This window comes from Mesoplodon densirostris, chromosome 1, assembly GCF_025265405.1.
Source record: "Mesoplodon densirostris isolate mMesDen1 chromosome 1, mMesDen1 primary haplotype, whole genome shotgun sequence".
Taxonomy (NCBI): Eukaryota; Metazoa; Chordata; class Mammalia; order Artiodactyla; family Ziphiidae; genus Mesoplodon; species Mesoplodon densirostris.
In genome coordinates, this window is record NC_082661.1 from 176,213,837 (window position 1) to 176,236,433 (window position 22,597).

The 22,597-nt window shown below is 40.8% G+C and overlaps 2 protein-coding genes across 5 annotated transcripts in view; both read left to right on the plus strand.

Annotated features, from left to right (window-relative positions):
* The window catches only part of PPP3CB (protein phosphatase 3 catalytic subunit beta), a 48,298-nt gene extending 43,214 nt beyond the window's left edge, over positions 1 to 5,084 (plus strand). For 2 of the 4 annotated variants that reach the window (XM_060112042.1, XM_060112051.1), the window contains exons 13-14: positions 2,035 to 2,064; positions 3,467 to 5,084. In XM_060112042.1, coding sequence (XP_059968025.1) covers positions 2,035 to 2,064; positions 3,467 to 3,645 — 209 coding nt within the window. In that variant the 3' untranslated portion in view covers positions 3,646 to 5,084. The remainder of the gene's footprint in view (positions 1 to 2,034; positions 2,065 to 3,466) is intronic. The other 2 variants (XM_060112061.1, XM_060112070.1) reach the window with 1 other exon arrangement.
* Positions 5,085 to 13,893: 8,809 nt separating this feature from the next.
* On the plus strand, positions 13,894 to 17,214 carry MSS51 (MSS51 mitochondrial translational activator). Its single transcript, XM_060091910.1, is given in 8 exon segments — positions 13,894 to 14,077; positions 14,080 to 14,113; positions 14,395 to 14,537; positions 15,359 to 15,433; positions 15,436 to 15,495; positions 15,701 to 16,267; positions 16,579 to 16,681; positions 16,986 to 17,214. Coding segments are annotated over 8 exon segments (1,395 nt in total).
* Positions 17,215 to 22,597: the final 5,383 nt, after the last annotated feature.

Genomic DNA, 22,597 nt, shown 5'->3' on the forward strand with positions numbered 1-22,597 from the left:
CTAAGCATTCAAGCTTAACATGGTATGCAATTTTGAGTGTGATGTACATTTTGTGTCCTGAAAAGGATTTAGGGGCATTTAGAGGTCTTGGGAAAGAGCAGAGAATATAAATTGACCTAGAAAATGCATATAAAATTAAAAGCCCCCAAAAGTGTATTGTCATTTTCATAATTTGAAAAAAAATTTTAATAGACTTTTAAACTATTGACATACTCAAATAGATACTAATTCTTACAGTGATAATCAGTTTTTTATTTTTAATTTATTACTATATATAAAATACAAATTATGAAATATCTCATATAAAATCACTTCTGTTACCACAAGCTCTTTAAAACGTAGATTCTGGTAGGCATTTTATTTTTCCCTATTTAATTTCTAAATTATAAAGAAAATAGTCCATGTTTTGAAGAATAGGAATTCCAGGGCTGATCCAGTAGAGGTGGGTCATGTATCCCAGTTTTCTGTCTGGACAAATTTCAAGAGTATTTTCCAAGTGTACAGGGCTAGATTTTTTAAATGGTGATTTAAATAAGTACAGTGGGTATACAATAAGTATATCTGCTTTAATTTGTAATATGATTTAACAGTTGAGAAAAATTAATTCTTCCTTTATTCAGTGTTTATGCTCCTTTTCAGGGGGGTCCCCACTTTACTATCTGATTGAGATTACAAACATCTAATTTAGCCTTCTTTAATTCCTTAGATTCATCAGTGTCCTTTCACATTAATAACTGCTTTGGATAAATTTTATTATTTCTAAATCATGTGTACTGCTAAAAGTTCACTTTAGGAATAATTATTCTAATTGGCCTTATCGTTGAAGAAGCAAACTAGAAGGGATGGAACGTTATCAATATTATGAGTTTGTGCACTTTGGGTAAAGTAAGAATTGAGACTTGGCAGTATTATCAGGCAATAATGTCCTCTGCAATCTTTGGTCCTGGTCCTCAGTGTGAGTGCTTTATACAGTTTGAACCCAGAAATGAACCAAAAGAATCTTTGACTACAAAAAAATGTATGACTAAATACGTTGAAATTCTCTAAATGGGCCAGAGACAAGCTATACCAAGAATGTATTTCTCATTTATATGATCTATATGTATGTCCATATCATGAAATGAATAGGATTTATTGCCTGTAGGACCTCAGTTCTATCTCTTGATTCCTCTCTAGTTGGTAGATGGGCTTGAAAACATGCTCAGTAGCCTTTTTATCTTCACTTGAGGCTGTTAGTACCTGAGGTAGATTTGAGTTCGTGATACACTGAACATAAATGGATTTTTATATATGTTATATGTTGATATCTTTAGATATCTTTAGATATTTGGAACACCAATTATAACAGAAAGAAAGTTCCTAGTAGATAAGAAGAGTCCTTTTAGATTACCCACAGAGGACAGCACTATGGAACTGTTCTAATTAGAGTAATTCACTAAGTTTACTGACCATAAATTTCCTTGTAGCCATACCAACTTTTGCAGCTTATGCTTTGCCCTATGAATTAGAAGTGACAGGAAAAGCATTGCTGACCCCTTCTAGTTTATATCTTAGGGAACCAACTGGTGATAACTATTATTTCAGTTAGACATGAAAGAAAAGAATCTCCTTCTGTTTGCTCTGCTACAATTCTACCATCATAATTTCACTCTAGAGAACTTCCTTGTGATTGTGATGGATGTGACATAATAAACTGTTGGAAAATTCTAAGGTCATCAAAATACTGAATTCAAGATGGGTAATTAATACTAGTGTGCACTTGCATGGATGCTGAGGTGTCTGTGTTTACAATAGGTCTATGTGTTCTGTGCTCTGAGCGATGGTGTCTTAGTGCTGTGTGTAAACTGTGCTGTGTCAGGAATTGGGGGATTGGATGGGACTCTCTAATACGGGTACTATATATGTTAAATTGTAAATGATAATGTAGTATGGGGTACTGTTATATTTTAAGTGATCATTGCCTTTTCTGCTGTACGATATGACCCTTCTCATCTCTCTCATTCATTTTGCATGCCTCTGCTCACTTCTGTACAGCCACAGTTGAGGCTATTGAGGCTGAAAAAGGTACGATCAGAGTCCTTGCACTGGGCAGAGATCTGTGGTGTGTGGGTGGGCATCAGAGAATGTCCTGTGGGTGTGTCTTACTTCTAGCTTGCACAGTCCAAGATGAATCAGACTCACTGACTCAAGTTTAACAGTCATATCTTTTTCTTCTTCTTTTTAAATCACAAGGACTGAGTTCCATAGTGACAATTTGGTTTTTTCCCTTTTCTAGTATAGTAATGTGACCAGCATTTAATGTTCCAGAATTCTTTAGAGTACAGCATGTTATGGTATAATATTATAGCATTTACAGTTGCAAATAAAGATCTGTTCCATATTTTGCATGATTCTGTGCTACTCAGATTTTTTTATTCTGAAGTGAAATCCTCTCTAGATGTAGGTTTGGTATACTCATGATATAAAAATGACATACTCATTTTCAGTAATTCACCTGAGAGTGCAGAGCTGTCACTATGATTTTGTGCTGCAGTCTGGACTAGTGTTTGCTGGTAATATTACATCTGCATATATCATGTATTGGGTTGGTATTCCACGTTGCTGAAAGCTTTGCTGCCCCAGCCACTTAATTGGTTCACATGCACAGACTCTGAGTCCCAGGGCTTGCATATTAAAACAACCAGATTATAACCAATAGTATGGAAATTTTTTCTATGTACATTTTAATAATAGAGGATACATCACTCCAGATGAAGTGAATGAGAAACCATAACAATTGGAGGAGGATTGCCATTTATTTTGATTTGGGTTTCCAAAGAACAGGCAGTGAATGGCCAGTGAATTAAGGAAAACATCTCCTAAAATATGGAACTCTAAATACATTTTACAATCTGCCAAACACAGATCTAACTCCTGGAGGCATTTCCTACCTTTTTCATTTCATATTGGTGGTAATGGGGTGATAATACCTTGACCTCCAAGGTAGTTCTGATCTGCTAAATTTTAACTTTCTTTTCTTCTCCCACACTCTTGGTACAGATTTGTATGTTGAGGATTAACCTTGTTTAGCCTCCTCACTTGCCCCTACTCTTGTTGCTGCCTTACTGTGATAGTCACTGGTGATCTTAGGGCCTGAGGTAGAAGATAATTGATGTAGTAGAAGTCAGGTTGAGACCCTGAGACCATTGCCTGGAGGTCTTGGGGGCAGGGGAGGATTATTTTTTTGTGTGTTTTTTTTTAAGGCTATGTAACACTTGTTGTCTATGAAGCTGTCATGTTTATATTTAGGTTTAAACATTTCACATTTTAAGGGGAAATCTAGAATGGGCATAGGCTTCAGTTAAAGTAAGATTTAAATGTTGCTATGTACAACTAATTTCTTTCTTCTTAAAAATCATTAATTATGTTTTTGAAATCTCAGAAATGTTTTTCAATTACTGACTTATCAAATTTGCATTTTGTTAAGCAATACGAGGATTCTCTCCACCACATAGAATCTGCAGTTTTGAAGAGGCAAAGGGTTTGGATAGGATCAATGAGAGAATGCCACCCCGGAAAGATGCTGTACAGCAAGATGGTTTCAATTCTCTGAACACCGCACATGCCACTGAGAACCACGGGACTGGCAACCATGGTGCCCAGTGACCCACGGCTTCCCAGGGACTCTCACATCTCGGGCCCCAAATGGACAGATCACCCGAGGAGCTGGAGGGGTCGGTCAAGCTGACTGTAAATGTCACAGTCCCTCTGGAGAAACCATTGTGCTTTTGAGACCCCAGCCCCCTTCCTGGATGGAGGCTTGAGGGCCCTGGGACATGTTGTGCTATCTGATAAGATTGGGTCATCGCTGCCAAGGTGGAGAGCAGTGAGCAAGGGGCTTGGGGCAATTTCCAGTGGAGGGCAACTACACCTCCATTTATGCTTGTGGTTCACACATTTAAGTTTACAAATGAGATTTCTTTTTCCCCTCAGTAGAATTAGATTTTGTTTTTCAACCATAACTTCAAGTACAATCCTAAGAGATAATGTGGACTTTTTCCCCCCCCATGAAATGTCTTTAAAGGATGAATTAGCATGGTCTTAAAATACATTTCTGAGGTTACTAAGCTGTGTTTTGAATTATGGGCAAAATGCTGAGAAACCCAGTTGGCATTTATACAAAATGCTGACCTCAGGTCTATAGTTCCTAAATGTGGCTAATTCTGTAATATAGTCTTGGTGTTTTTCAATTATGAATGCATAACCTATTTCTAGGCAGACTCTCTTACTTGTACACAAATCCAAAAACTAATTTAGAATCTTTCTTGCCCAGATCTTTTGAGATTTACACCCCAGAGATTTAAGGAGAAAATCTCTAAATTTCAGAATTATGAAGAATTACAGAATTACTCATTTAAGGTACTTCAAAAGAAGTTTGTACATTGTCAAAGTAAATTTTAATTCAAATCATGTCTGTAAAACTTGACGTATTTTGTGTATGCATGTTTTCATTTTGCAAATATTTAATATATAGACCTATGATGTACAGGTACGACATGTATAGGTTACCTAGATGTTATGAGAAATTTTAGTTTACTGTGAGTACTCAAGTTGCTTAAATAGCCACCAGGGTGATTTACTGCTGGCTTTCTATCATTTTATGTTTTGATGCAAAGGAAATTTTAAAATGTTCTGGAAGTGTTTTTGATTAAGCAGTGCAGCATAGAAGCAACAGTTCTGTTCAGTCATTCAGATGTTAGTGGAAGCATAAAAGTCAAGACTGCATGTTGAACATTTTCTTTTGATAGTTACAGAACTGCTTGGTTAGACTAAATGGAACCATGTGCTAATTTTTCACAATTACTGACCTGTATTGATTGCCACAGTAGCTTGGTATTTCCCTTTACTTTGGTGGCCTGCTTCCCTCATGCCCTGGAATACAACTCAGAGCTCCAGGCAGCGGAACCATCTATTGTTTGTTTGCCAGAAAGTGCACCCTGTATGGTCTCCTTTCTAAGTTGGAAATATTATGCATGTGCAGGACTATTTGATTATTTTATAAACAGTAGCACACAATAAATTCCATGCATGGGCCGCTGCTCCTATCTCTGTGTTGGGTTTTATTTGGAAGATGTAGCCTGATTTGACCTCATGCAAATCAGAAAATCCTGTTAGTAGAATTGGGATATTCAGAGAAAATTATCTCATGGGTAGTTCATGGTAATATGATGAATTAAATTCTTGTCTTCATAAATTTTGCTCTTTTTTTTTTTTTTTTTTTTTTACTTTGCTTATACTTGTTTTACATGAGCATTAGTAACTGAGCACTCTGGGTGCCTATTATAGGCCTAAATCTATTATTTAAAATCAGTGTTTCACTTAACTTTTAATTGAAAGAAAATGTTATTGTCTAGAATTTTGTTACAGTAGTATTTGGAATTTATTAAGTGTTTTAACAATAAGAAAATAATACTGCATTTTCCTTTGTCACAATCAAAATAAGTATAGAATTTTGCAAATTGAGTGAAATTTGCATATTGTTCAACATTTTATAATAATATAATTATATAGCAACTTTAATTACATTTTTCAACAATAATTATAATGATACACATTATAAAGCATTAATTTAGGGACTTCACTGGTGGTCCAGTGGTTAAGACTTCACCTTCCAATGCATAGGGTGTGGGTTCGATCCCTGGTCAGGGAGTTAAGATCCCACGTGCCTCACGGCCCAAAAAATAACCAAAACATAAAACAGAAGCAATGCTGTAACAAATTCAATAAAGACTTTTAAAAAAAGCATTAATTTAAATTGAAGTATATATACATGCCTAATTCGAGGTAGCAAACAGAACTCAAATTGTTGATCATTACAGCTTCTGCTTGCTGTAATATTAACTTGCATCCCAGTCCATGAGCTGCCTTTACAGTTATTATGTACTGTATACCTTAAATATTCTCTTGATGTTATTGGTCTATGAAAACTATGCATCTCTAAATTAAGAGCTTAACTAATATATCAGGTAGCAGGAACTTCTTTAGTTCCTTAGGTCCATTACTAGGGTTATATAGTGTTTATGGGAATCATGGGTAAACATAAAGCATCATTAGCAAATCAGAAGAATTAGGGTTAATGGTAAAATTTAAGAAGAAAATAAGAGTAAGGAATGGAACTAAGAAAAAGTGGTATACATGAAGAGTGGTAGAATATCACCCAGTGCCTCATAGATCCCTTCCTACTTGTTTTTTTTTAATTTATTTTATTTATTTTTTGGCTGCGTTGGGTCTTTGTTGCTGTGCGTGGGCTTTCTCTAGTTGCAGAGAGTGGGGGCTTCTTTTCGTTGCGGTGCACGGGCTTCTCATTGTGGTGGCTTCTCTTGTTGCGGAGCATGGGCTCTAGGCTCGCGGGCTCTAGAGCGCAGGCTCAGTAGCTGTGGCGCACAGTCTTAGTTGCTCCGCAGCATGTGGAATCTTCCCGGACCAGGGCTTGAACCCGCGTCCCCTGCATTGGCAGGAGGATTCTTCACCACTGCGCCACCAGGGAAGCCCAGCCCCCTTCCTACTTGTTGAATAGGAAGCCCTTTCTAGTCTGTCTTCTAACTAGTTTCACAACGAACCATAGAAGTACCTTTAAGGGTTTTTTTGGTTTTTTATTTTGCGGTACGCGGGCTTCTCACTGTTGTGGCCTCTCCCATTGCGGAGCACAGGCTCCGGACGCGCAGGTTCAGCGGCCATGGCTCACGGGCCCAGTTGCTCCGGGGCATGTGGGATCTTCCCAGACCGGGGCACGAACCCGTGTCCCCTGCATCGGCAGGCGGACTCTCAACCACTGCGCCACCAGGGAAGCCCTAAAGGTTTTTTTTTTAATGTAACCCATGATGAATGCAAATTGTGAAAAGTTCAGATCTTTCTAAATTGTAAATTTAAATGTCTACCAGAACAGTAGTAATGATGGTGAAATGTAAACTACTATTCAATATCAATTTTTTTCTATATATCATCTCCCTTTATATTCAGAGATGACACTTCTGAGTTAGAAAAGACAATCTGACTTCTTTTACCTTTTGCAGTTCAGCCATTAACAAACCTCAAGACCTTTCAATTTTCTGCCAGTTAAATTTGAAATTGGCCTGAAACCTTTGCTTAAAATGAATTACCCCTATTTTATTCAGGATTTTTGCCTGTTGCAACTGATTTTCCTTTGTCCACAGCTATTCTACATAATGTTATGTAATGTTTTTTTGCATCCTTAGCACTTTGCTTCCACCTTTCCTGCTTGTAGTTTGTGCTTTCTACAGTTTGGGGTTCCTTTGGAATCCATTCTCTGCATCTGTTCATACATAGATTTATTTGCCACGGTCCAGGACCTTATTGCAAGTAGTTCTGTTCCCCAGTTTGCTGATGTTCACAGAGGCAGGTAAGTGACATAGCTGGGGCCACATGTAAGCAGCGTCAGGTCGTAGAGTCATATAGGACCACTGCACTACCAACTCTGATAGGTTCTGGAGCTTGATAGCTCTAAGTGAAAAGGAGCTAGAAATGTGGAATTAAATTCCCTGGATCAGCATCCATTACAGGAAGGAATGAGATGTTTGAGTTGATTCTTTTCTATTTTCTCTTCCTAGAAATAGTGTGTGTTTTTGGTCTTGCTTACTTTAATATTCCAGAAAATTTTATTCCTCTTTTAAAATAAACAGGTGGAATGCCCCTGGTGACATTCACTCAGAAAGTGCCTTGCTGTCCTTTCAGGGAAATTGAATTTTACAAATTAATTCTGGACGTTTCCCCTACAATTGATTTCTTTCTGTACCATTAAATGACCATTTGTATTCTCCTTTTCTGGGTATCATATTTGTACTTAAACCTACATTGGTCACTGTTGAGTTGTGTTTGAGCAGTGTTCGTTAGGTTAAAAAGGACTTTGGGCTTGGGAGAGCTCATCCTGTGTCTAGATTGACATCTAGAACTCTAGGAGTTCCTGTTCCTCTGGGCTAGTGTTTACCTTTTCCAATCAAATACTGACTTCTGAACTAATCCCAAAGGCTTTTTCCTGACGCTGTGGACTGGGAGCAGAAATGCTGCCTTAGTGAGAGAGGTCCAGGAAGCAGTAAGCTTCATCTTTCCTCAGCCTGCCTGGCCTTTGGTGAGTTTGGGAGTGTTGACAGAGTTCTGAGCCCTCTTGGCAGAGAAGGAAGGTCAGAAGGAGAGAAGTCCAAGGGCAGGGGGTCAGGTCCTTATGTGCCTCGTTAGGGAGAATTCTGTGTTGTCTGTCTGGTTGGCAGGGCATACCTAATCACAGAGACTCAGCCTTTCAGCAGTTTGCAAAGGAAAGTGATACGAAGGGACAGCTGCAAATCAGCCACAACGTAGATCTGAGGAGATCAAGCATTTACTTCACTTGGAAGAAAGAGAGAAGGAAGGAAGCTGAGGGCTTAGCAGGGTAAGTTACTTTTCCATCAAATCCTCTGCTTGCTTAGTTTATAGTTGAGTAAAGCATTTATCACTCCAGGGAGTGTTAATCACTGATAAAGCAGCTGAATGTTGTCCTAATAGCAATGTTTCTAATGTGTTTCTCCTTTTCTCTTTCTCTTTCCTAACCCCTTTTGAGGATCCCCGATGATGAGCTTCACTCACCCTTCTCTTCCCTTCTCCCTAAAAACATTTTTTGTTTGCTGGTGAATTTGAGAAAATTAGATGGGCCTCACTGGTCTGGAGATGGTGAGAAGATGACTATGATTTAGATGAAATTTGAGACTGTTGATGGTAAGGAGGGGTGAATACGGGAGACCTAGGTATGGGGATAAGCTAGCTAATATTTTAGAGAATTTAGAGATGAAGGATAAGAGTTTTTGTAGGCCATCCAGTTCATGTCTCCTCTCCTCTCCAGTCCTTGGTGTTGGTGTTCTCTCTCTTATATACTGGGAATAAATTAGACCCCAAGTCACTGCCTTTGTTTCTCTCAGGTCAACTCCCCACCCCCGAACTTGGAGGATACTAGGCCTCATTGCAGGAAAGTTAGAACTAGGGGGCCTGGGTACACAAACTCAGACATGAGCCTGATGATATATACAGATGCAAATGCAAAGACCTGGCTCCTCATTCCCACCTTCTTACCTTCCTGCCAGAAAATTGTCCATTTGTATCAGGAACCCACTCTAGACACAGAGGAAAATATGGCATCAGGGATTTCACCAACTTCATGCCTCCCCAAGCTGTGTGATCCCTTGACTTCCAGCCAGTTCAGCCAGTCTTCCAGTGTCCTTAATCCTCCATTGGAGGAAGACCTCTCTTTGGAAAGGTGGATAAGTACCTTAATGGTCTTAATTGACTTCCATTGCAGAATAAAGGCCTTTGGTTGAATATCAGGAAGATATTTATTATTACTTCTGGAATTTAAGACTCTTGATTTATCTCAAAGATACTTTTCCTCGGGCCTTCCCTGGTGGCGCAGTGGTTGAGAGTCCGCCTGCCGATGCAGGAGACGCGGGTTCGTGCCCCGGTCCGGGAGGATCCCACGTGCCGCGGAGCGGCTGGGCCCGTGAGCCATGGCCTCTGGGCCTGCGCGTCCGGAGCCTGTGCTCCGCAGGGGGAGAGGCCACAACAGTGAGAGGCCCGCGTACCGCAAAAAAAAAAAAAAAAAAAAAGATACTTTTCCTCCATACCTGTAAAGAAAAGATCAGTCCATTCTTTGAAGGTTTAAGAAGGTGGTGTCTTGCCAGAGGGGTCTGGGTAGATACAGCATATAAGTACTTATTCTAGAATTGCAGTGGTTCTGGGAATGTGATGAGAATGTTTGGTGATTAAAAGTGGAGGAAAGGGCTTCCCTGGTGGCACAGTGGTTAAGAATCCGCCTGCCAATGCAGGAGACACAGGTTTGAGCCCTGGTTCGGGAAGATCCCCCATGACGCAGAGCAACTAAGCCCGTGTGTCACAACTACTGAGACTGCACTGTAGTGCCTGCAAGCCACAAGTACTGACGTCTGCATGCCTAGAGCCCGTGCTCCGCAACAAGAGAAGCCACCTCAATGAGAAGCCCGCTCACTGCAACGAAGAGTAGCCCCCACTCCCTGCAACTAGAGAAAGCCTGTGCGCAGCAACAAAGACCCAATGCAGCCAAAAATAAGTAAATTAAAAAAAAAAAAGTGGAGGGAAGAGCCAGGTCAGTTTTTGGAAATGGTGTCCTGAGGTTTGAAGGCAATTCCGTCTACCCTTTAGTAAAGAGAGATAGCCCTTAAATCCTAAAATAATGTACTATCTTTAGGTCTAATTTCTTCTTTATTGGTGGGAATGTAGAAGATATGATATGCAGATGAACTTAGTTATATCTTTTTTTTTTTCTTTTAAATTTTATGTATTTATTTATTTATTTTTGGCTGTGTTGGGTCTTCGTTGCTGTGCGAGGGCTTTCTCCAGTTGCGGCGAGCGGGGGCCACTCTTCACTGCGGTGCGTGGGCCTCTCGCTGTCGCGGCCTCTCCTGTTGCGGAGCACAGGCTCCAGACGCGCAGGCTCAGTAGTTGTGGCTCACGGGCCCAGTTGCTCCGCGGCATGTGGGATCCTCCCAGACCAGGGCTGGAGCCCGTGTCCCCTGCATTGGCAGGCAGACTCTCAACCACTGTGCCATCAGGGAGGCCTGTTATCTCTGTTTTGTGGACTCTGAAACTGGCCGTTCATCTGTGGGATGAGCGGGGAGAATAGGGATGGAATGAAAGGACAAGGAGAAAGAAAGTACAAAGGAAAATCAGATTCATTTCTCCATTAACCTGAGGACCGTGGTTTGCAAGAGCCATGTTGTAAGATAATGGATATTAGCTGGATGATTTGGGGAGGGTTTTTGTTTGATTGTTCTGCCACCTACATCTCAGCTGAATGATCATTCTGGAGTTTTTTCCTAACAGATCTAGTCCAGAAGGATTAAATGTCAGACCATTTTCGTAACAAAACACAATTCTTGATTTGAACTTTTACCTCATTCACAGTAAAAACAACCACTGTCAGCATTATCCTCTTCATTTCCCTGTCCCTGGAGGCAGTTTATCTGGGGAATAAAACAATTTTTGAGCTTCAAAATCTCTATAGATACCTTTCCTTTTTTTTAAATTGAGGTGAAATTCATATAACATAAAATTAATCCTTTTAAAGTGAGCAATTAAATGACATTGAGTACATTCACATTGTTGTGCAACCACTACCTCTAACTAGTTCTAAAACATTTTCATCACCCCCCACAAAAAGCCTATAACCATTAATCAGTTACTCCTCATTCCCCCTTCCACCCAGCCCTTGGCAACCACGGATCTGCTTTCTGTCTCTGAATTTACCTATTCTTGATATTTCATATAAATGGAATCATATAATGTGTCGTTTTGTGTCTGGCTTCTTTAACTTAGCATAATATTTTTGAGGTTCATCCACATTCTACCATGTATCAGTACATTTCTTTTTACGGCTGAATTTATATATATATACATATACATATATATATATATCTCCCAATTTGTTTATTCATTTATCTTTTGATAACCTTTAGTTTGTTTCTACCTTTTGGCTACTGTGAATAGTACTGCTATGGACATTTGTGTATAAGCATTTGTTTGCGTACCTGTTTTCAGTTATTTTGGGTGTATACCTAAGAGTGAAATTGCTGGGTCATATGATAATTCTATATTTAACTTTTTGCAGAGCTGCCATACTGTTTTGCACAGCAGCTGCACCATTTTACATTCCTACCATCAGTGCAGGAAGGTTCCGGTTTTTCTGCATTCTCACCAACACTTGTTATTTTCTAGTTTTTTGATGATAGCCATCCTAATGGGAGTAAAGTGGTGTCCGTGGTTTTGATTTGCCTTTGATTAGTCGTGTTGAGTATCATGTGCTTCTTGGAAATTTGTATATTTTCTTTGGAGAAATGTCTATTCAAGTCTTTTGCCCATTTTGTAATTGGGCTGTTTGTTGTTGTTGAGTTTCAGTTGTTCTTTACATATTCAGGATATTAATCTCTTATCAGATATATTATTTACAAGTATTTTCCCCCATTCTATGGGTTGCCATTTCACTTTGTCCTTTGATGCACAAAAGTTTTAAATTTTTGATATAATCCAGTTTATCTATTTTTTCTTTTATTGCTTGTGCTTTTGGTGTCATATTCAAGAACTTGGCAAATCCAGTATCATGAAGCTTTTCCCCTGTGTTCTTCTAAGACTTTATAGTGTTTTTTTTTAACATGAAAGTTACCATTAAAAAAATTTTTTTTTAATCAGTTAATTTATTTTTGGCTGTGTTGGGTCTTCGTTGCTGCACGCAGGCTTCAGTAGTTGTGGCTTGAGGGCACTAGAGTGCAGGCTCAGTAGTTGTGGCGCACGGCCTTAGTTGCTCCACGGCATGTGGGAGCTTCCCGGAGCAGGGATTGAGCCCGTGTCCCCTGCATTGGCAGGCGGATTCTTAGCCACTGTGCCACCAGGGAAGCCCCTAAGACTTTATAGTTTTATCTCTTACACTTAGGTCTTTAGACTTAATAATCCAACTCAAACCATTCTAGTTCCTTAGTTCCCAGAATTTTCCCATTTACATTTGTTATGGTCACACTCTTCTTTGTGCTTAGAGTTCCTGTTTCCCTATCTTTGTGTATTCACAGTATTGCCATATTTCATGGTCTCTTCCAACTGCTGCTTCATAAAGTCTGTCTGTAGCTCACCAACTGAGAGACTCTCTTCTTCTGATCTCCCATTAGTGCTTTAGTTTCACTTTTCTTGTAGGATTTATACACTGCCTTATATTATAGTTTATATCTAATGTCTCTCTAAGACATTTAGATGTTAAGTATATTTTTTCACATTTGTTTCTGTTATAGTATTTTGCAAATGATTTTATCTGTTTATCAATAAATATTTATGTTTTATTTTTTCCAGTATAGTCCCTTTTGTTTACTCAGCCCTCATGGAAGGAATGGGAGAAGACAGGCCAGGGAAAGAGGACACCACAAGAGTTCTCTCTAGGTAGTGGGTGGGTGTGGGTTTAGTTCTACTTCAGAACTCACCTTTTTAGAAAATTTTCCTAATAATGTGCATAACTTGGCATTGTAGTGCTAGTGCTCATTTGGTATTGCATTTGATTTCTACATTTTGGTTTATTACTTATAAATGTGATGATTCTTTTAAAATGAATGTTTTCCTCCCCCAACTAGATTAGATTGACTGTTTCTCCAGTTAGATGGTAGTTTTGGACAACCAAAACTTTTTTTTTTTTGCGGTACGCAGGCCTCTCACTGTTGTGGCCTCTCACGTTGCGGAGCACAGGCTCCGGACGCGCAAGCTCAGCGGCAATGGCTCAAGGGCCCAGCCGCTCTGCGGCATGTGGGATCTTCCCGGACCGGGGCACGAACCCATGTCCCCTGCATCGGCAGGCGGACTCTCAACCACTGTGCCACCAGGGAAGCCCAACCAAAACTTTTGTTGCTTTTTCCTCTCTTTTAAGTTGATTTTTTAAAATACACTAATAGTATACAAATATATTCTTTGTATAAAAAGTCACACATTACAGACAAGTCTAAAGTTCCCTTTTATCGATCCAATTCCCATCCTAGTGCCTTTTTCCCTCCTCAGAGCTAATCACTGTTAACAATTTTATATGAGCCCTGCCAGACTTTTTCTAAGCATCTATATTATATATAGAACTTCATGTATAATATATATATGTATAATTATATTCACATATAATTATTTCTCTTTTTCACAACTGCCTGTGGTGATCAATAATCTGTAGATATGAAATAAATCTTACTGATTCCTGGGCCTGAGAGACTGGAATGACAAGTGAAAGGTCAAACATATGAAAAAACATCATATGTGTCCAACTTACAAAATTCCATTCCATATCTGTTCTACGTATAGTCCCCAGGTATCACTGGACAGGCCATGGCTCCACGGTCCCAATGACAAAGGCACAAGAAACTCCCCTCATCAGTGGCTTCCATGTTTGTGACCCCACCCACAGTTTTGACTCCTGTGCTTCTGACCCTCTCAAAACCTGGCCCTAGCATTGATACACTTGGCTTCTTCTCCTTGGAGAATAATGTTCCTGGCCTATTGCAGATGATCCTTCAAAGCTGAACATGGAAAGCTATGAAGAATACAAGTGAGTGACTAGCCCGATGGAAGAGTTATATATTGTCACTGGTAGAAGTGATTCATAAGGTGGAGAGGGAGTATAGCTTGGAGAATATGGGGTATTTGCAATGAGGGATTTTCTCATCCTGACTTCTGCCAGTTTTATTACTATAGAAGAAATATAATTTGCTTAAAAGAGAAACGACGGGAGTAGGAGAGGTGCAAATATATAGGAGCCAAGGTAAGGGTCATGAGAAATTTTGGAGGTGTTTTTCCTATTGCCACTCCTTCTTCATGCTGTCTCTGCAGGTTGGTGCTAGATGGGGATACTCCTGTATCAGGCTTTGGATATCGATGCTTTCAAGAAATGTTCCAGAAGACGGAGGACACATTCCGATTCTGTGCTCACTGTAAAGTACTCCCTAGTGGCCTTTCAAACTCCAGGGTCCTCTGGCAAGAGGTGATTAGTTGGGGGCTAATAGGGGAGACATCTGGAATGATCCTATTCTGAGACCTCATTGCAGGAGGAAAGGTCTGAGAATTTTCAGAATAACTTCAGGCTTGCTCCTCATTTTGTGTGATCTAGGCCACAGAGAAATTAGAAAAGGGTTCCTTATAAGGCTCCTGATTATTTTGGTATTATGGGGAGGTTAGACAGAGACCAGAGTATAATCCTTTCTACCTCTCTTCTCTCTCTTTTTTTTTTTTCTTTTTTTTTGCGGTACACGGGCCTCTCACTGTTGTGGCCTCTCGCGTTGCAGAGCACAGGCTCCAGACGCGCAGGTTCAGCGGCCACGGCTCACGGGCCTAACCACTCCACGGGATGTGGGATCTTCCTGGACCGGGGCACGAACCCGTGTCCCCTGCATCAGCAGGCGGACTCTTAACCACTGCGCCACCAGGGAAGCCCTACCTCTCTTCTCTTGAGCACTTAAGTGGTAAGACCACATCTGTCCGGGGAGGTTGGGGTCAAGCCACACCTGTGATGACAGGACAGCCACAAACTCCCGGTGTTTTTTTGTTTCTGTAAGGGATGTAAAAAGTTAGTTCTAGATAGAGGCTGAGGTGTCACTGTAACCCAGGAGAAAAATTACATTCCCACTCCCTCCTGCCTCCTCTGCCAAACATAGTCCCCAGATTTGCTGCAGCAGTTGTCATTCCTCTCCCTACTTTCCTCACCCAGTGATCTTTCTTCCCAGGTGCAGGAATATCAGTTCCCTTCCCCAGGAGTCCCCCATTCACCTTTGAGGGATAGGAACATCTGTTTCTGGGCCTCATTCTCTCAGGTGCAGAAATGTCTATTACTGTGGTCCAGAGTGCCAGAGGTCAGGCTGGCCAGCACACAGGAGGGTTGTCAAGAGCTGTGTCTTGTAGCTGTGGACCGTCTCATGGAATGGCTTCTGGTCACAGGTGGAGTGACAGTATTGGGGAACTTTGCCATAATGGTCATAGTTGACGGTACTTGGAGAAAGATATGAAAGCATGTTGTTTTGAGGAAAAAATGAGGAACTGAGTGGGACAGGGCAGTCTTGGGGACAGGTTGGGAGAATGAACATGGAGGGAATATTGAAGCCAGGGAAGGATTAGGTCATTTCTTATTCCTTCTTTCCTGCAAGTGATTTTGTCCTTCCCTCAGGACCTTGGTCTTGGCTGACTGAAGTCGCACAGGGCTGGGACACCTGGTTTTCTATGCGACGTTTACAGCTAGAGGCTACTCTGGATGCTATGCTTGGTAGTCAGGCCACGACCACCCTGTGGGCCAGTGTAGGATGGCCAAGGCCAGATCCAGATGTCCTGCAGGGCTATTTGAAGCAGTTGCTGACAGATGCCCTGTCACGGCCCTTGACACTGGGCTTTGGGCTTCGGGCCTTGGGGATAAATGTTGGGAAGGTTGGGGGAAGCACAAAGCATGTGGTTGGTGCTTCTCATGCAGAGACATTCCTCACTCACCCTGGGGACTATGATGAACTTGGCTACATGTTTCCTGGGTACCTTGGCCTCCATGTAATCTTGGTGGGTGTAGATGTAGCTGCTGGCTTTTCACAGAGTGCCTCACCTTCACTCCTGGAACCTGGCACAGTTCAGCTTAGTGGCCATAGGGGCCTCTATCATGACTTCTGGGAGGAGCAGATAGAGTCTGGGCAGATAGCCCATCCAGATTTGGTGGTGGCATTCCATCCAGGTAAGAGTCATTTGTTTGGGGGAATACAGGGTCGGTCCTCTGGGAGTTTTCCATCCTGGCTCTTGTACCTTTAGAACCCCATTCATTTGGTCAGGTTAAGCATAATATAATGAAGACCTTGGTTGATCATTAGCCATATGTGCTACACCTGGGTCCATAATTTTCCATTAAAGAATCTGGGGCGGGTGATGGTGGTAAATGAGCATTGGAGGTGAGCAAGGTGAGGGGTGGACACAATCAAAGAAGTATGTTGGTTAGGGTCTAACTTAGCATTTCCTCTTTCTATTCCCATCTCCATTTTTGTTCCATAGGTTTCCATGCTTTCCATGCTTCCCCGGACCTAATGGAGGCTTGGCTGCTCACCCTCTTGCTACTTCGTGATTATGAGATCCCTACGATGATTACTGTTTACAGGTTTTGACCTCCTCCTATTTGTGATACCTCCCCAATTCACTCACACCTCTATGTAGATGAGCTCATTTCTCTCCCCCTTGCTCATCTTCTGCCTTCTGGTGAGGATTTTCTTCCTTCCCATGCTTGGCTTTCTCATCCCTTCAAAGTGCTATGCTAGTTAATTGAGTAGTTAGTCTAGACATTTGGGAGGGAGGGATAGCTGTTGCGTTAGTCCAGCCTTAGGTAATTTTTGGGATTGATGAGCAGTTCCTCTCCTATCTCTTTCATAATCAGCAGAGCAATTTTTCTTATCTGTCTCCCATAGCCAGCAGGAGTTGTCAGCCTCTTTGCAGATTCCGGTGGATCTGGTGGCCCTGGATACACACATCACAGCCTATTGAGCTAATCCTTTTGCGTCCCTCAAACCTGAACAGGTCTACTCCAACCCCAACAAGCAGCCAGTATACTGAAGTGCCTGCTATATGATGTTTCTTGGAAGCTCCTGCCAGCTGGATAAGAGGCAATTGGAAGAGAAAGTAAATGGCAGGGTATAAATAGCTGAGCCAGATCCTGACTGGATGTCTAGAAAATGCAGAGATTGTGATGAAATTACCTGCTGATGCCAGATTATTGCCAACTTTCAAATCCACTATATCGTAAACTTAATTCACTTGTCCTGGTAGATTCTAAGCTGAATGGGAGCTCCTGTGACTTATTTCCAAGAGGTTAGCCACATGTAGCATCTAGAGACACGATTCTAGATTTAGTGTGTGGCAAAAGGCCCTTATATCAGTCTTTGTAGAGCCTTAAGTTCCTAAGAGTTTCCTTCATGAGAAAGTTATACGTTTTGACTTTAACCGGATGGCACCAAGGAGAAGAATGGCACCTTATTCTTCTGAAAAAGACTTTCTACTTATACAGCAATTTGGGCTAAAAAATGCAGAGGTCTTAATGACTTGAAGTAGTGGAAAAATGAGCAAGTCAGGGAAGTGGTTGGGAACATGGGGGAGGTTGTGAGGATTGGCACACTTCTACTTCCTGGCTTTTTCGAGATACATGTCTCATTGTCCTATTTTCTCTTGGGGACTTGTAAATTTAGAGCAGCTTTTTGCCCCTTGTGTTGTATTTTAGGTATCCCAGGGTGTATCAGACTTTACTTGAATATACTGGAGTTTGTTATCACCTGGTCTATACCACAATAAACTCAGTTTGGGGCTTCTTAAGTCACTTGTTTTATCTTATTTCCTATTCACTGCCAAGTGTTAACTTGTCTACACAGAACATCTCAAGATTGGAGGTTTCTCTCTTGCCAAAGGAGTGATTAACATCAGCTCTCTGTTTGGGTCTGCCATTCTACCACACCCTGTCTATTGTCATCCTTCTCTTATCACACTCCCAGGATTAGAATATTCCCTAGATATTCATTTCTACAACTTGCTGTGACCTCAGCCTCTCCAATTATATCCAGAATATATATATAGAACCCTTACAACTCGATAATAAAAGGACAAATAACTCAATTTAAAAGTGGGCAAATGATCTGAACAGATGTTTCTCCAAAGAAGATATACAAATGATCGATCAGCACATGAAAAGATGCTCAACATCGTTAGTCATCTGGAAATACAAATCAAAACCACAATGAAAGAAAGCACTTCTTTTGCTAGGATGACAACAAAAAAAAAGACAGATAATAATAGGTGTTAACGAGGATGTAGAGAAATTGCAGCCCTCATACACTGCTAGTAGGGATGTAAAATGGTGCAGCTATTTTGCAGAACAGTCTGGCAGCTTCTCAAGAAGTTAAACATTAAGTTACATTTGATCCAGCTATTCTGCTCCTAGGTGTGTACTCATGAGAAATGAAAACATTTGTGCACAAATGTTCATAGCAGCATTATTCATAATAGCCAAAAGGTAAAAATAACCCAAGTGTCCATCAACTTGTGAATAGATAAACAAAATGTGGCATATACATATAATGAAATATTTGGCCATAGAAAAGAATGAAGTACTGATTCATGCTACAACATGGATAAACTTTGAAAACATGCTCATCTGTGTTCACGTTAAGTGAAAATCTAGTCATGAAAGACCACGTATTGTCTGAGTGCATTTATATAAAATGTCTAGAGTAGGCAAATCTATGGAGACAGTAAGTAGATGAGTGGCAGCATAGAGATGAAGATGGTGAGCATATTGGGGATGATGGCTAAAGTGTATGGGCTTTATTTTTGGGGTGATGTAAATGTTCTAAAATTGTGGTGATGGTACAACTCTGAATATATTAAAAACCATTGAATTGTACACTTTACATCAGTGAATTATATCTCAATAAAGCTGTTACCAAAACCAGTTTTTAAAATCAGTGTAAAAAATGAGAATATTTGTTAAGTGCTTAACACAGTGTCTAGCATATAGACACTAGTATTTAGTAAATGGTAGCTATTATTGAATACATACCACTTTGAATATTATTCAGTAACATAAATAGATTGAACTTACTGAGCAAGATGGTTTGACAATGGAAAACCCAGTCAGAATGCCATTTTTGTGGTTCAGATGATGTAATGCATGTATCAGCTAAAGTGACTAATGGTAGTAGTTAGGGAAAAGAAGAGGTCTAGCTATAACAAGGAAAGTTAACAGGTAGATAATATTTTGTAGCTAGAATGTGAAAGTAAAATCTATAGGGCTTAATTACTGATTGTTATGGATGAAATGTGATATATCTATCAGAGTCTAATCAGGAGACAGAAACCACACAGTAACAGGTGACACAAAAATTTCCAGCTTAGAGTGGTGGTGACAGTACATGAAAGTGCCTTAGCTTCACGCTAAATGCTGAGGATTCCAAATGGCTTTTACCCTTAAAGTGTTTACAATTTAATAAAAGACTGATGTTAAGCAGGGGCAATATAATGAGTTACATTTTCTAAATCAGCATATGAAGTGAAAAAGCTGTATTTTCAAAACTACATTGAAATTCCCTGAGGATAACACTCCATTGTGGATTCCAACATATCCTTCTCTCAACAAGTCTATCAGAGCCAGTTATTTCCTCCACTATTGGAAACAGACATCTGTTTATTTAGTTGATCACTGGATGAAATAATTGGCTTGAGTCTGGGGGGCCTTGTTGTAGTCAACCAAGTATTTACTGAACATTTTATTTCTAGTCTCTAGAGATATCCCTGTTCTCAAGGAGTGTACATTCCAAGGGCAGCAGGGGGAGATGACAAACAGTAAATACAGAATTTTATATGCTTTTAAGTGCTACAAAGAAAATTAAATAGGGTAATTAGTGTGTATAACTGGTAGTGGTGTTAGTGATAGTGAGGCTACTAATGCTACAATGTTCAGGGAGTACGTACCTCTCTGAGGAGATGGATGACATTTGAGATGTAACATGCAATAGAGAACATTGCAAATAAGAGCAATAACAAGTGTAAAGATCCTGGGAATCTCTGGTGTGTTTGGTCACAAGCTTGGTGTGTTTAGACAGAAGGCCATTTTGACCAGAGTTTAGTGCTTGAGAAGGAAGGTGAAGAGGGATGAGATCAGAGAGGTAGGCAGTGGCCAGATTATATGGGGCTTAACAGATCATGGCTAGGAGTTTGGATTTTATTCTGGTTCCAGTGGGAAGCTACTGGAGGAGTTTAATCAAGGGAATTATATGACCAAATCCTTTATTTAGGAAGATTAGTCTAACTCAGAGTTTCTTAACCTCAGCACTACTGACATTTCAGGCTGAATAATTCTTTGTTGTAGAGGGATGTCCAGTGCATTGCAGAATGTTTAGTAACATCCCTGGCCTCTCCCCATTGATACTAGTAAAACCCTCCTCCCTAGTTGTGACAACCAAAAACTTCTCCAGATATTGCCAAATGTCCCTTTGGGGACAAAATTACTGCTGTCTGTACAAAACGTATGTGTGTTTATTTTAATTATATATATATATATATATATATATATATATATATTTATTTATTTATTTATTTATTTATTTTATTTTTTTTTGCTGCCGCACTGCTTGGCATGCAGAACTTCCCTGACCAGGGATTGAACCCACGCTCCCCTGCATTGGAAGCACAGTCTCAATCACTGGACCACCAGGGAAGTCCGGTATGTGTATTTAAACACAGTGGAATATTCACATTAGGAGAAGCATAACGTCTCCTATTTTATGTGAACTCTGGAGCATATGATGACCTTCAGAGGTGTTTTATTTTGTTTTTGCTAAGTTTATGTGGTTGAACACAGGCAAGTTAAATACTCATGTGCTATGACTACTGGTTTGTTTGTTTGTTTGTTTTTTTTGGCTGCGTTGGGTCTTTGTTGCTGTGCGCGGGCTTTCTCTGGTTGCGGTGAGTGGGGGCTACTCTGTTGCAGTGTGCAGATTTCTCATTGTGGTGGCTTCTCTTGGTGCGGAGCACGGGCTCTAGGCTCGTGGGCTCAGTAGTTGTGACTTGCAGGCTCTAGAGTGCAGGCTTAGTAGTTGTGGCACACGGGCTTAGTTGTTACACGGCATGTGGGATCTTCCCAGACCAGGGATCGAACCCGTGTCCCCTGCATTGACAGGCAGATTCTTAACCACTGTGCCACCAGGGAAGCCCATGACTACTGTTAAATGTGTCACAGCAGACATCTATAAAAGGTTTTGTTGGGTGCAAAAAAGGGAGTCTACCCAAGGGAAGGTAAAGAAAAGAAGGTCAGGAAAAGCTTCTCGAGGCAGGAAGGAGATGGGTTATCTTTGAATTGAGTCTTAATAGATTCATAATTGTTAAAAGGCAGGCAGTGCTTTCTAGGTAGAGGCAGCATGAGGAAAGGGTCTCTGGTCCTGGAGGGCCTTGTATGTCAAGAAAGAAGGACAAATTGAAAGGAATGAAGTGGGAAATCTAGTGGTCTCTACCTGAATAGACTATCGGATATTTGGGCCTATAGCTCAGGAAAGTGGGTGGGAAATAGGAGGTTTGGAAAATAACCTCTCAAGCTGATAGTTAAGGCAGAGGGAAGGGCGGAGATGAGATCACCGAGGTAGTAATATAGAGCAAAGGAGTAAGGACAGGCTTCTTAGGGAATGCTTAAATTCCAGACGTCTCCAGGCAGATTGGACAGAAAGGCCCAATATTTTCCAGACAGATTGGTGAGAGCTGGGGAATTAATGCTGGGTACCCAGAGTGTCGTGCGGTTTTGTTTAAATTTGGCAGTGACCTTTCTCAAGTACCTTCCACTTCACCCCTGTTTTGGGGCTATGTATATCTTGCTTTTGCCACTTAAAAATTTAATCCACCCTATCCCACCCCCATGAGGAAGCTTTTGGGTAGAAAAGCATGTGGAGTAATATGTTAATAGTTCTCAAACTTTAGTGTGCAAAGAACCACCTGGAGGGCTTGTTAAAACAGATTGCTGGGCTTCATCTCTAGAATTTAATTCATTAGGTCTAAGGTGGAGCCCAATGAGTTGCATTTCTAACAAGTTACCAGGTAATGTGGCGGCTGCCAGTCTGGGGACCACAGTTTGAGAACCACTGTAAAAGGTAGCCAACTGGTTCTTTGCTCTGGAATATAAACTTTCTTAATGAGTTTAAGATACTGGTCTGGGCCCTTGAAATTGCCTCAAATGTTTAATGCTAGGGCTCTAGTGTGAAGGGAGCCTGGAATCACCTAACAACTCCCTTCTGGAGTGGTTTTGATTAGTGCATCTCCTGTTCCCACTATCTAGGACCCTGATAAATATTAATTCAATTCCCAAGGGACTAATAAAAGACACCGCCTTTGTCCTCAGAAGACAGGGAGGACGGCACATCAGGCGGAGAGGCTGCCCCTGGCCTCCTCCCAGTTTCGAGCCCTTCTTTGCCGCCCACCACTGAAGGGGCTTCGGTATTCCTCAGGACGGCTTCAACTTCCCAAATGGCTTGAGAGAGCCCAGAAGGAG